General features: G+C 33.5%; 1 protein-coding gene across 1 annotated transcript in view; it reads left to right on the top strand.

Annotated features, from left to right (window-relative positions):
- The window catches only part of LVRN (laeverin), a 51,702-nt gene that overhangs the window by 17,224 nt on the left and 19,105 nt on the right, over positions 1–15,373 (top strand). The window contains exons 4-13 of the mRNA XM_016120894.2: positions 971–1,097; positions 3,904–4,058; positions 5,247–5,360; positions 7,336–7,479; positions 8,015–8,080; positions 8,172–8,237; positions 8,646–8,818; positions 10,604–10,680; positions 11,044–11,183; positions 13,171–13,226. Of these exons, the coding sequence (XP_015976380.2) occupies positions 971–1,097; positions 3,904–4,058; positions 5,247–5,360; positions 7,336–7,479; positions 8,015–8,080; positions 8,172–8,237; positions 8,646–8,818; positions 10,604–10,680; positions 11,044–11,183; positions 13,171–13,226 (1,118 nt within the window). The remainder of the gene's footprint in view (positions 1–970; positions 1,098–3,903; positions 4,059–5,246; positions 5,361–7,335; positions 7,480–8,014; positions 8,081–8,171; positions 8,238–8,645; positions 8,819–10,603; positions 10,681–11,043; positions 11,184–13,170; positions 13,227–15,373) is intronic.

Raw genomic sequence — 15,373 nt, 5'->3', positions numbered from 1 at the left:
ATAATTCAAATTTGTTTAATATGTACCATACTGTATAACACTCACTAACTGCACAATTCTGTTTCTGAACATTAGAAATATGTTCAGAACAGGGAAGTGAGGGTCCAAGGTCCCCTTTTATTCTAACAGAGAATCTACATTTTCTGTGCTGTTACCAGAGCCCCAGGTTCTCGCAGTCTCCCCGGATGGAAATTGAGGGAGATCACTACATGCCAAAGTAAATAAAGAAAAAGTTTGATTGAGCTTGTGCCCAAGGAAACCAGCAACCTGAAAGGAAAGATCTCTGTCATTCGCAGGCGGAAGTGGGGCAGGTGAGGGTGGCCGGGGCAGAGTTTTTAGAGCGAGGCAGGCAGGGAGAGAACCTTGTCTAGGCGCGCAGGGATGAAGGTTTCTTAGCATCTGCGCAGTGTGGCTACAAGCCTCATAACACCCTGCAGGTCTCTTTGGCATGTTAAATCCCTACCCCAGGCATTTGTATTAAGATGAAGACAGGGTCACACCGAGGACACCTCTGGGCCTGATTGCACACGTGAAGCCAAAGGGAAAGTTTTTCCACACTCTAAGCAGGTCCTTATGATTATCAACCCGGGGTCTTTAATGTTGATCGGTCTCCTTGCAGAGTTTATCTGAGTATTTGCAGCTGGCTCCTGTCTGTTCATCCCTACCTGTTGTCACTGACTAGACAACAGAAAGTTGCCTTCCTGTCCTAATGCCACAGATTGTTTTTGTATTATAATAGTTATAACACATTATTGCAAAAAATTGAAATAACACACTGTCTAGGGGAGCCACTGTTCACAAATTAGTGAACTATCTGGGCTTTTCTCAGGAGGTGTATGCTTTTAGTCATTTTGTTATGTAACTTTGTGTGACTTTGGCTGTAGAGCATCAGAGAATTGGAGCAAGCAGGTTGCCACTTTCAAAAATCACTACTACTTTTCCTAATTACTGCTTAATCGTTTTGATTTAGATACGAATCTGGGCCCGGAAAGACGCCATTGCAAATGGACATGCAGACTTTGCTTTGAACATCACAGGTCCCACCTTCTCTTTTCTGGAAGATTTATTTAATATTAGTTACCCTCTTCCGAAAACAGGTAAGGCATCTTCCCTTCCAGTGAAATTGATTGCCTATTATGGCGGCTCTAGGTTGAGGTCAACAGGTATCCAGATGAACCTCGAGAGACTCACTGTCGCCATTTAGCTGCTACTTCCGAGTCAGTTTCATCCCGTTCCTAACATACAGAAGCCTGTCTGCTCTTGGTGTGGTGCCGTGTGCCCAGCAGGCGTTCAGAGAGCTCTCAGTACTTAGATCCCTCCTGGTTACTCGCTGGCTGCCCCATATCCTCCAGACGCTTTCTATCTTGCGTTTTGTCCTTTTCTCTCATATCACAAGTGTGCAGTGCAATGTTCTGGATCCTTTTAGCGGGCCTGGATGAATGACTCCAGTTCCCTTTAGTAAGATTTTGTTGGTTTTTAAAAAATATCCTTTAGCTATTAATCATTGGATTAGGACTTAAGGGTCCCATCTGTGAATTTTCATTGTATAAAATTGGAATCATGTGTGAACATAATATGATCCTTGAGGAAATATGTAAATATTTTATCTCTTGCAGATCTATACAGATCTTAAAATTGTGTGAGTGACAAAGCTCAGAAAGTTGTTCAGTATTTTTTCTCTCTAAATTGAGGGTATTGTGTAAATGTATTTTGTTCCTCTGACACGGATTCATGGATGGGATAGGAGTGGGTGAAGAAAAAGGAAGGTTAAAAAAATGAGAAACCTATGCTAAGGCAACTTTGTCCCAAGATAATAGAGTATTAACTAATGGCTAGATAATGACCCAAGTACACACAAAAAAGAAAAATGTCCTGTAATGCTACCATACATACATAACCATGGCTGACATTTGGCATGTGTCTCAGTGCCTATCTTAGTCTGGATTTCTTCTTTCTCTATATTTGATGTTTTGTTTTTAACCAAGATGACAACATTACAGTTGATACTGTTCTTTAAATGGATATTTTTTCTATGTAGCAATATGACCCAGATAACTATTCTTTTTAATGGTCATTTTAAAGATATAGAATAACTATATATCGATATGACAAAATAATTTATTCGATACTTATTTAATAACATTTGGACTGACTCGACTATTTTGGGGGGAGTTACTTTCAAAACACTAAAGAAAACCCTTGTAAGGAAATGTTTACAAATATCCATGCTGTTTGCCTTAGTATAAATTCCAGAAGTTGAATGATTTAGTTAAAGGGTAGCAGCATTTCTAAAGATTATGAATCATTTTGCTGGATTGCTCCAGAAAGATTGTACCAGTTCACACTCTTACCAGCAAGCTATATGTTAGTTTTCCTATACATAATTATTAATGCTAATTATTAATACTAATACTAGCCACTACTAATTATTAAGCTACTTATACATTTGAAAGATTAGTTATTGTTTTAATTTTTTCTTTTCGATAACCAATGAAGTTGAACATATTAAATAAGATTTTTTATTGTTTGAATTATTTCTTTAGTGAATTGTTCACATTTTTTGGTTTGCCAGAGTTCTTTACTGAAAAAATATTGTCTAGTTGTTATATATGTTGCAAATGTTTTTCCCAGTTCGTGGTTTGCCTTTCAAATTTGTTTATAGTGACTTTTGGTGAATTAAAATATTTAATTTTAAATAGACTTTTAAAAAAGAGTTCCTACATACATCTTCTCCGCCTGCCACAGGCCCCAGTTTCTGCTATTAACATTTTGCATTAGTGTAGTACATTTATTGTAATTGCTGAACCAATATGATACATTATTATTAACCAGAGCTCATAGTTTACATTAGGATTCAATCTGTGTTATATATATAGTTCTATGTTTTGACAAATTTTGAATGCATATACACACCACTACAGTATCTTACAGAATAGTTTCACTATCATAAAATCCCCTGTGCTCCACCTATTCATCCTACCTCCTCTCCCACGTCCCAGAAAACCACTGCTCTTTTGCCTTTTCTGTAATGATGTGTAGTTGGAATTATCCTGGTGTAGCTTTTTCAGACTGGGTTCTTTCACTTAGTAATACACGTTTAAGGTTTCTGCATGATCTTTCATAGCTTCATAGGCCATTTCTTTTTATCACTGAATAATACTGTATTGTACGGATGTTCCACAGTTTATCCATTCACCTACCAAAGGACATCTTGGTTGGTTCCCATTTTTGGCAATTACAAATAAAGATGCAATAAACATTTCTATACAAGTGTTTGTATGGGCATAAGTTTTTAGCTCATTTGGGTAAACACCTAGGAGCTCAACCGCTAGACTGTATGGTCAGCCTATGTCTAGCCTTATCAGAAACCACTAAACTGTCTTCCAAAGTGGCTGTACCGTTTTGCATTTCCACCAGAAATGAATGAGAGTTCCTGCTGCTCCACATCTTCTGCAGTGTTTGGTGTTGTGTTTTGATTTTAGTCATCCTAGTAGGTGTGTAGTTGTCATTTTAATGTGCAGTTTCCTAATGACTTATGATGTCGAACATCTTTTCATATGCTTCCTTTCTATTTGTATATCTTCTTTAGTGAAGCGTCTGTTTTAATCTTTTGCCAAACTTATAAAGTTATTTATTTGCTTATTGTTGACTTTTAAGAGTTCTTTGTATATTTTGGATATAAGTCCTTTACCAAAATATTTGATTTTTAAATAGCCAAACCAATTTATTTTCTGGCTTCTGTCTTCGGTATTTGTCTTTAAAGCCTTTTCTTCTCTTAGATTATAAATATTCACTTATATTTTTTTCTAGTAATTATATGATTTAACTTTGAGATATTTATATCTTGAAATTTCAAAATTTGGGGAAGAGATTCTATTTTTTCCTCCATTTAAATTCACTTAGATATAATTGCCTTGCCTACTTTTGACGACCGTGCAATGGAAAATTGGGGACTATTGATGTTTGATGAGTCATTATTATTGCTGCAACCAGATGATCAACTAACAGAAAAAAAGACAGTGATCTCCTGCATTGTCTCACATGAGATTGGACATCAGGCATGTGGTAAAATATTCTTTCTTATTTCACATGAAGATATTCTCTAGCTGCTCTACCAAAAGTAACAACAACAACAACAAACCCTGCCACATACCAAATTTTAGGAAATTATTTTAAAAAATGGGACAGTGAGTAAAACAGGGAGGGATCTGTATAATCTGATCCTGGGTGGATTTGAACAACTGATGATGAATCATAGTGATGAGACCTTGCAGTCCATTCATGGATCAGTTATTTACATCTAAAGATTAACTTCGCTCCACAAATTCCTCTTCAGGAAAAATAAGCCAAGCAGAGCTATGACTATGACTATTAATTTAATGGAAATTCTCACATATGCATTTAGACCTCGACACCATAAATACAAGCTTGTTAAGAAAGAAATCATCTAAACTATGAAATTGTTATCTTTCGTTATATGAATTCATAAGAAATTTTGGGAAAGAGTGATTTACTGAGATAGAATAACACTTGTTACACAGCCAGCACATGATTTCACAAGTTTAGGTTGTACCTAAAGTGTCATTTCTTATTATAGACTAAGTGACACATTGTTTTGGAATACAGGATGCTAACTATTAGTATATCATGGCAGTTATAAGAATTTGGTTAAATACAAGGGTGTGGTTTGTTGGTTTTAGAAATTATTGTGTTTTTCTTTCCCGATTCTATTCATCATCTGACTCTATCTTTTTTTTAAAACTCAAATAGAAAATAATTATAGCTGAATCACTTTTGCAGAACATATGAGTACTTGAGTGATTTGTACATGGCACAGATCAAATCATGTTCTTAAAATGTAGTAGCTGTTTACAGCAAAATCCTGACATCATTATTTAGAGTATAATATGCTGTAATTAGTAGCTTATTAAGTGACCTTCTGCTCTATTTAACTTATAGGCAAAGTAGACAATTTAAGAAATGCTACTCTAGCTTACATTATTTTTGAGCATCACAGTTATAAAACAAAATTTGCTTTCAATCACTGAATGTGAAATAGTTATTTCAGAGAAATGCATGACTGATATCTGTACATGTTAAAACAACAATATTTTTTTGGGAGTTCTGTTTTATTGATGCCAAATAAAGTTTGATTATGTCTTGACTTTATATTTAATATGAAATTACAATTAACATAACTTAAATTAAATTTAAGAAAGCTCTTTTTTTCCTCCCATCTTCAAAAGTGGTTTGGAAACTTGGTTACCATGAGTTGGTGGAACAATATCTGGCTGAATGAAGGTTTTGCATCTTATTTTGAGTCTAGAATAATTAACTACTTCAATTCTAAACTCCCAAGAGTAAGTATGTCTGTTAAATATATTTATAATTTTTTCTTATACTTATAAAAGTAATGCATATTCAGTGTTGAAAATGTGTAAAATACAGAAAAATACAAGGAATATTGAATCTATAATACCAGAGAGTATCAGTGTTATCTTTATAATATGTTTTCCTTTTCCAGGCTTTACTATAAATTGTAAATATCTATAATAATGGAAACTACACAGAAATGTGTAATATCTTTACTACTTTATACCTACGAAATGGTTTATATCTTTTATAAAATAGAATATATGGTTAGTGTCATCTCTAACCATTATTGAAAACATTTGATTGTATTCCAAATTAACTTTGTGCTTAAAGTTAATAAGGAAAGGAGTTCCATTCCCATAAAATAATTAGATTCACCCTCTATGTTCTTAATTAAATAGAATATGTTATTAACATCAATCAGTTACCTTTTAATGCAACTAAAATGGCTATCATATCTGGGAAAACTTGAAAACATATTACTGGTGTTTTTGAAGCTAAGATGGTAAGATTAACTTCTTTTTATGTCATTTAATTATTTGTTTTTATCATTGGTTTCTTAATCACTCTTTTTTCGGCATCTACATTTTTCAATTGCTTGTAGAGCTGAATGAATATAACTCTTGCCATCAGATCCTGGCACTTGAGAAAATTTCCACAAGTTTTGTTTTTAAAAGCTAAGGCCTTGTTCCAGTAATCTTTGAGAGATCATAAACTTTGGCTTCTTTGAGTCTAGTCATTAGATTGAAATTGAGTATGAGAATCACAGAGCCATATGCAGAAACAAAACTCTTGAGTGTTAAACTAATAAAACCAATACATAATGAATAAGATCAGACTTATCAAGATATCTCCTCTAAATTCTTACTACTCAAAGTATGATTCCTGAATCAACAACATGGGCATCATCTGATATTTTATTAGAAATACAGTCTCTAACCAAGACCAACTGAATTAGAATATGAGTTCAACAAAATCCCCAGATGATCTTAATTCACATTAAAGTTTGATATGCATTGCTTTAAATGGAAAGCTTTTTCAGAGTTTGATAGTAACATTATAAATGATATTAGTAAGTCTAAAAAAATGTCTAATAGGAGAGGGTCAATTGGAGCATCGGCTAAAGGAAGCAGGACAGAGTTTGAAAGTTTATTTGACACTGTTCAGGGGTGAGAGAGTCAACATGGGGAACCCCCAAAAGAGTCACTTAGGGACTTGAGACTTCACATGGATTATCAGGGGCCCTCACAGCTCTCTAGGGTATGAGTGAGCTGTCCACTAGCTCCTCCACTGACCTTTCTTTGGCTCTTTCAACCCATGCACTTCTTGGCTATAATTTGATTTTCCTGAAAGAAACAACTTTGTCATGTGTATGGGAGAGATCTAGTTTTTTAGAGAGTTCTGTATTTCTCATTAAAATATAATAAATTGCCTTCTCAATGCGTGAGCTATAAACTGTAGTATCCAGTCTGTGGATTTATTTCCAATTACAAATTACTGCATCAGCATCTTTGAGAATTTGTAAATCTGGCATGCTTTTGGTTTATAAATGTCCATTTAGGAGATACCGGTTGATTTTAAGGGGTTACTAATAAAATTATCAATAAAATTCTAGGGAATTAAAACCACCAAGAGATGCTATTCCCTGGAGGACCCTCTTTGGGTGTTCAGGGACCTCCTTAGGAAAAAATGTAGATGGCTATCTTGGAAATCACAGTAACTTTTATAATTGTTTTTTTAAAAATTGAAATAAAAAAGGACACCAAATGGGAAGAAAAGTATCCTAGAGTTTTATTATTCACGAAATTCTGACTTATTTGGCATATTACAGTTCACAGAGCACTTTTTGATTATTTTTTTTTCCTTATCAATGTTAATTTTTGGAAGTATTTTGGGAACACTGAATTTTGTGTTCCTGTGACATCTCAGAAGTTAATGTAGCTCATTTTTTTTTTCTTTTAGAATGAGGTTTTTTTTTCTGACATTTTACATGGTGTTCTCAAAGAAGATCATGCCCTGGTGTCTAGAGCCGTATCCATGAAGATGGAAAATTTCACAGAAACAAATGAAATAAATGAGCTCTTTGACTTATTTACCTATAACAAGGTAAAATCAGTTATATATTTCTTGTTCTGCATTCTTGCAGAAAGTTGCATGAAATGTATTCTAAGGATAATATACCAATATGCTACTGTACAAGTTTTGATATAAATAGCCTTAATTTTATTCAGTAGATAGATTTTTTTTAAAAATGTGGTTAAATCGGTTCTTATCTACTAAATATTAATCAGGTCCACGTTAGGTGCTTAGTATTATCTACCATTGTAAATAGACAACTTGCTACTTTTAATGTGAAATCTTCTGTTTGGTGCAAATTTATTCTTACCATGTAAATATCTAAATTAAATTTTTTGTGTGTACCCTGAACTCTTAATGTAGGACATTTGCTCACCATTTACTTATTGATTAGTGACAATCTATTATTTTATTATCATATTTTGGAATAGCGGAAACATTCGCCTAAAGTACACAATGCAGTCAGGAGCACAGCTCTGAATACTTCTTATCAAAATGGAATGGAATGTGTCAGTATTTAGATATTGAATTTTGTTCAAATTATGGACCTCATCTTATGTCTTAGGGAGCGTCAATGGCCCGGATGCTTTCTGGTTTCCTGAATGAGAATTTATTTATTGGTGCACTTAAGGTGAGTTTACAAAATTGTTACCTGGAAGGCAGTAAATGTAAACTGCTTTGGCATGTGGTTTATTGTAACCTTAACTTTTCTATTTTTACAGTCGTATTTGGAGACATTTTCTTACTCAAACGCTGAACAAGATGATCTATGGAGGCATTTTCAAATGGTAGCTGTCCTACTTCCTGACATGTTTCTACTGAGTTGTTTTGTATGATAGACTTCAACAAAATCGGGCAGCCATGTGTGTACAGCAATGCCACAGGAAAACAATTTTGCCTTGTTTATGAAACTTCATTAGGCTGAGCTTTTCTGTATTCTTCACCACTGTATTCCCATGTCCAGAAGAGAGCCCGTACATATTAGATCCATAAATATGTGTTCAGCGAATGAATGAATGAATGAATGAACGAACGAATGAACTCAGGAGCCATGCAGAGCTAAACAGAGTTCTGAATTCGGACCAGAATATCATCCCCTGGGAATTACTACATAGAACAGCTATGTAGTTAGGAGATTGCTACCTCAAAAGATTTCTATGATAAATATCTGCTTTTCTGATGACTTTTTAAAACAGGCCATAGATGACCAGAGTCAAATTGTTTTGCCAGCAACAGTAAAAAACATAATGGACAGTTGGACACACCAGAGTGGTTTTCCAGTTGTTACCTTAAATGTATCTACTGGCATCGTGAAACAGGAGCCATTTTATCTTGAAAAGGTTAAAAATCAGACTCTTCTAACCCACAAGTAGGTAGATTTGCTCATCTGTCTTCACTTTTCTTGGTGTTGAGCTCTGATTAGATGGAAAGCAGCCTATGAGTGAGGAAATATAACCCCTACTGGCTACACACCCTTCTGCAAAGTGACTCTGGGATGGTGACTTAGAAGTCCACATAGAATGTTATTAAGGTGCTAAGATGAGGTAGAGCCCCTAATGTCCTGAGCTAGGCCAGAGAACTGCATTTAGAGATTCAAGATAGTGACCCTCCCCTGGGATTAGGGCCATACCACTGACCAAAGCTTTGATGTTATGTATTCCTTTTTGTATTTCAGACAGAGGTAGTGCATTACTTGAGATTCTGGGTGTGAGGCAATAAGATAGAACTGTGGATGACCTCACATTAGTTAAGAGAAAAGGAGATCCTGTTGCAAGATCATCTTCTTTTCCCTAGAAACAGTACTGAATGGTAACTAGGTCCTTGAGAAATAGTTCTTTATATATCTGCACATGCATGTATGTGTGTATTTGTAGCCATACTTACAATATTAAAATTGTGACCTTCAGATACCATTAGACTTGGGTTCAGATATTGACTTCACCAAAATTCAAACCTTATCTTCATTATATGCGTTAATATAAAGTTAAAGAATAAAATGTTGAACTATTTAGTTTTGAAAAGCTATCTTGTTTAAGACTAAAATATTATATCATTCTTGTTGAACATAGAGATTTAAAGAAAAATTTCAAATCAAAAGCTATTAATGCCAAAAAAATAATTATATGGTAAGTCTTATTTAAAGTTTCTGAGTTTCAGTTGTCTTATCTATAACATAAAGTAAACATAATTACATATATTCTTGGAGGTTGGTTTAAAAATGAAACGAAATAATGAGTCTATAGTGGCTTAGCATTCATTAATTTCTCCTTCCCTTCCCCTCTCTTAACTCATTAGATAATTTTCAACTGTTTTTGAGTTTTGATCCTCACATCTCATTGTAGTATCAGCACAAATAAGTAATTAATTTTAAATACCACCACTAAAATTTTCAGGTCATTTTACTCTTTCTTTAAAACCCCAGGGGAAAAGAACAGGAGAGAGATCTAATGGTCCCTTATCACTGTGATATTCTGTGACTGTAAGAGGTATGCCTTAGTTATCAGATAAAACACAGATCCTCAATTTAAAGTCTTTGAGAAAATGGACTTGTGGGCATTAGAGCAAGATTGGACATATTCCCCAAACTCCCAGTACTGTGTCCCTTCAAATGACTAATGTCCTCCCTGTGGTCAGCCACTTCGTCCAGGTCACGTCCACCAATGCAGGAAGAATGTCAGAATTCAGTAAATGTGAATAATCTGGCTGAGTCATATTGAACACTTTTCAGATGGGAAGAAAGCCTGAGGCAGAATGTTTGTCAAGCATTTTCTTTTTAAATTACCCTTTACCTCTCTTGGCAAGGATAGATTTGGGTCTGTGTGCAACATTTGAACAACCCCTGAGTAAGGCCAGGTGGCTATAATTTAATATAAATAGGCCTTGAAACTTTCAGATATAAGATAGTTTTAGTAGCTACCTTAAGTCATAAGAAGTAAATCTATAAGACACAATAAGAGAGAGTAAATTGCCAAAGCAAAAGCGGCTTGTAAAAACAAGAGTGAATAATCCTCAGAGGAAAATCACATATATCCAGAGGGAATGGCCAAAAATCTCAAGTTCTGTCTGTTATTTTATTATCATATTTAAAATTGGCTTATTGTTTATATTTTCATGTGTGAAAATTAACTGAATTTTAAAATTTTTTTCCAATAAGTGCCACATGGATTGTACCTATTCTTTGGATAAAAAGTGGAACTACACAGTCTTTAGTCTGGCTAGATAAAAGCAGCAGTAAGTAACCAATTTTTTAAATTTCTTTACATACATATTTGAATATATATTATATATAAAAGCAAGGAATAAAACGTTGAAATATCTAGCTTTTAGAAACTATCATGTTTAAAATATTGTATCATTCTTGTTGAACAGAGAGATTTAAAGAAAGTTTCCAATCAAAAGCTATTAATGGGGAAATATAATTATTTGGTAAGATTGATATATATATATATATATATATATATATATATATATAAAGATTCCTTTACTTTTTGTTTTATTGGGTTTATTGTTTAGAATTAAAAGAATATATTATAAACATGTATTGAAATATTTTTTAAATGTATCATATGAAATTTTTCACATATTTCTTTGTAGAAGTATTCCCTGAAATGCAAGTTTCAGATTTTGATCATGACTGGGTGATTTTAAATTTGAATATGACTGGATATTATAGAGTTAATTATGATAAATTGGGTTGGAAAAAATTAAATCAACAGCTTGAAAAAGATCCTAAGGTAAGGCTATTTTTTATACTTTTATTAAATAGCATTTATATTGCAGTCTCTAGCCTTTTAGAGTCGAGCTTTCATACACCTGTGTGGTGGGAAGAGACCCTACCCGTACCTACCCTTATCACCACCCCTCACCCCAAAGCACACTGGAGGGGTTTTTTGTTTTTTGTTTTTCACAGAAAGAGGAGATTCGGGTTGAATGTATTGTGTTTTTGAACATTAATCCTACTTTTTCACAACAATGTTACCTTTCTAGGTAAAAATTGGAATACGTTTTCCTATTAACCATTAATTTTGTCATCTTAAGCAAGTTATTTAAATGTTCTGCTTCCATTTCTTCACTTAAAAGTGAAAATAATGTATCTTTTTATTCATCATGAGGATTAGAAACTATGTAGGTAAACATATACTTAAAATTTCTAACTCTCCCTCAGAGGGGAGAAATTAATTTACAAAATATCAGCAATAATCTGCTATCACTTTAATTTTAAAACAACTGTAAATCATTATGCAACATAAAAGTGTTAAAATCTTGGCTAGCTCTAATCAAATTTTAATTAGTTGAAGTAAACCAAATCTCTACTGATGGAGAAGGATAACAGCCTAGAAGTCTATAGAGTTGGCTCAGCTGTGAAACTTTAAGAAACCTTGAGACCATTTGCAAAACTATGTAGAAATGAGAATACATTTGAACTAAGATCTTAGGTGTCTTTTCAAGTGTCCTTCGAGATGTGCATGCAGCAGCATCTCTAGAAGAGACAGTATGGTATATTTGGTCCAGAGCATGGGTTTTAGGTCAAATAGGTTTGTGTTCATATTTTTGTACATCGTTTACCAGATGTGTGACCTTTGGCCTTTTATTTGTCCAGTCATACCTTATTTTCCTTATCTGTATAATAATTCCTTATCTGTGTAACAGACCTACCTTAAAGAGTTATTGCAAAGATTAAATAGGGTGGCACATTTGGTATGCTTAACATAGGCCTGATACAATTCAGAACATGTACAGGAATTTTTAAAAATTATTATCGAGCTTTTGAATAAAGCTACAAACACCACTTATAATATTTTACTTTTAAATCTTTTTCAGAGTAGCTAAATTCTTGTTAATTTCTAAAAGTACTCTAGGCTATGGATATACTAGAGCATGCCATTATAGTAATGATTTTCTTAAAATTATTGTAGATTTACTTATTATAAAACTGAGATCAATATTCCTACAACCTAATTGGTGAACAAATAAAATAATATTTTTATTATTAATATTAATCTAGAAATTAAGCCTTGCTCAAATATTCAAAGACATGTGGTAAAGATAGATTTTCTAGGACTAAATATATGGAAATGTTGAGAAATGTTGAAGGCATGTGATAAGAGGCTTTGGGCATCCTCAGGACACTGAGGCTGAGGCAGAGTCCCGTGGCCTGGCAGTGTCAAGGATCTTAAACAGAAGCCTAAGGAGTTAGGTTGCAGTTGGCTGACCCGTGCCTCTCCATGATTCAGAGGACTCTGCTGATGGTATTGTGTCAAAGTAAAACCTTAAGGGAGATACCACTTAAAAGAGTAACAGCATTACCAAAACAGGGCAAAAATATTTATCTAAGGCCTCCTATGCTAAAAAATTCCCCTGATAATAATTTGGGCACTGTAATAAAATTTAATGTATACATTCTGTTTTGGAGAGGCCTTTTAAACTTGGCCTCCTGTTTTATTTTTTAGCATACTGTTTTCAGGGAGTATTTTGGCAAAACCCTCTGCCATACTTAAGTCTTATGATTTGTGTCCAACGAGATCAGTCATCAAAAACAGATGTACAATAAATAAATTATGGGGACTACCCTTAGTAATCATCATTTCTCTGCACGAGACAATTCACGTGAAAGTGCCTTGTAAGCAGCAAAGATCTTTAAATGTTATTATTTTGAAAATTAATTTTATACTAAAAAAATGATTTCATCTTTTCCTGCACATATTGGGATCTAATTTGCAGGCTATTCCTGTTATTCACAGACTGCAGTTGATTGATGATGCCTTTTCCTTGTCTAAGTGAGTATCTTTTTCTCTCATGGTTTTAGAGCGTACCTTAAGAACTTTATAAAATTTATAACCTCATTACTCTGAAGTCGATTCTTTAGTATATGTGGTCCCTAACTTATTAAGATTAGGATCAAATTCTGTGGTTATAAGTGGGATTTTATAGCACAAAATTGGAGAAATATGCAATGTGACTAAACTTTAAGGGCATTATACTAATGAAATCAGCCAGTCACAAAAATACTGTATGATTCTACTTATATGAGGTACTTAGAGTAGTCAGAATCATAAAGACAGAATGGTGGTTGCCAAGGGTTATGGGGTAAGAGAGGAATGGGCAGAAATACTTTAATGGAAATAAAGTTTTATTTTTACAAGATGAAAAGAGTTAAGGAGATGGATGGTGGTTATGGTTGCACAACATTATAAATGTAATTAATACCACTTAATTGTATATTTAAAAATGGTTACAAAAGTAAATTTTAGGTTATCTGTTTTCACACAATAAAAAAAAGGCAGAGCGGAGAAGCTAATTTAAAAAGTTAGATCAGGAAAGAGCAATAATGTCTACTACAATTAGGAAGCCATTGAAGACAATGTTTTTTACAACAATTTGAGAAGAAAGAATATGTTCTTTCTCAAGTCAAAACTTGGCAAAGTCCTAGATATTTTCAATTAAATTAACGTAGATACAGTAAGATTTAAACTGATTATGGAGACTTTTTAAAAGGGTCTTAAAAGAACAGCAAAGATGATTCAATGTTTAAAAAGCAACCCCTTTAAGGAAAGTTTTAAAAGGATATAGTAGAGAAGATATAAATAGAAAAAAGATAGTAGTGTTTAAGTATTTTCAGGATTATTACAAAAGTATAAGCATCATTATTTTTAAACTCTCAATCAGGAATAAAAACTTAGGTAAACTACAATGATTCGGGCTTGCATTTGTAAAGGCTGTTAAATATTAAAATGGATAAATTTAGGAAGATTGTAGATGTGTTCATATTTTTCTGTGATATCGGAAGTTAAAGAAATAAAGCAACTGATGTATCCGCTCTGCCCCCCCCGCCCCCCAAAAAAGACTTGCTGCAGATAAGTAGACTATGAATTGAGATTGTGAAGGGTGATGGCTGTAGGTATAATTTTAATGATATGGCCTGTTTTTTAACATATTACAGAATTATTAATTTTATTTATATTAGAATTACTTAATATAAACTATGTTGTTAACTGTTTCACCAGGTAAATTACTATATGTTCTGAATTTAAATTTCAGACAATAAAATTAAGAAGTATATGTAATAAATTATCCAGTGTGTTAATTCTTTCTTTGGCCTGTCATATTTCTTGAATGAATGTCTACTTAGTTTGTCCTTCATTTCTTTACTACTTTTCTCCTTTATGACCTGCGACACTCTTCTTTGCTCAGTACTTTGCTGAAACTCCTCTGTAAGATCACCACGACTTTGATGCTGTTTACTTCCTGGAAACTTCTTTTTTGTAATCCTGAGACTTCAATATGCAAACCTGGTTTTCCTCATTTATCTGACTTCTCTTTTCCTACTGCTGTGAGCATCCTTAAGACCAATCAGCATTATGTTGTTTTCTTCTATCTTTCCATTGAATAACTCATGCATTCTTTTGGTTTGAGAGATTATTTTATTATGTACACATACAGTACCTAACAGATATAAAGTACACAATAAATATTTGTGGGAGATATATTGACGACTTCTAAATCTATATCCCTACTTGTCTCTTCCTTTCTCTGTTTATCTTATGGTCATTTAAATTCAGTACCTTAAATATTGAACTTTATTTCTGTCTCTAAATTGTTCCTGCTATTATTTTATCTTTTTTTGTCAAAGGTACCACTATTCTTCCCATCAACCATACTTGAAACTTTGGAGATATTCTGGACTCCCATACATTTCCCATGTTGTCACCATGTCTTATCTACTCATTCTTGGAAAAGTCTTTTGGATTCTCACCTTACTTACTGCTTTCACTGCTTCCATACTAAGCCAAGCTTTCATCATCTTTCGCTTGGCCTATTAATTAGTTTCTAGCCTTTAGTTCCTTTGAATTCCATTCTATCTTCCTCAACACGATTACAATAAAATTTTTAGGCATCCATTTTAAAATGTTACCCAGTTGTCTAA

The sequence above is a fragment of the Rousettus aegyptiacus genome, unplaced genomic scaffold (genome assembly GCF_014176215.1).
Source record: "Rousettus aegyptiacus isolate mRouAeg1 unplaced genomic scaffold, mRouAeg1.p scaffold_m13_p_8, whole genome shotgun sequence".
NCBI lineage: Eukaryota > Metazoa > Chordata > Mammalia > Chiroptera > Pteropodidae > Rousettus > Rousettus aegyptiacus.
Note: the sequence above shows the minus strand (reverse complement) of the source record. Positions and strands in the feature narration are given on the sequence as shown.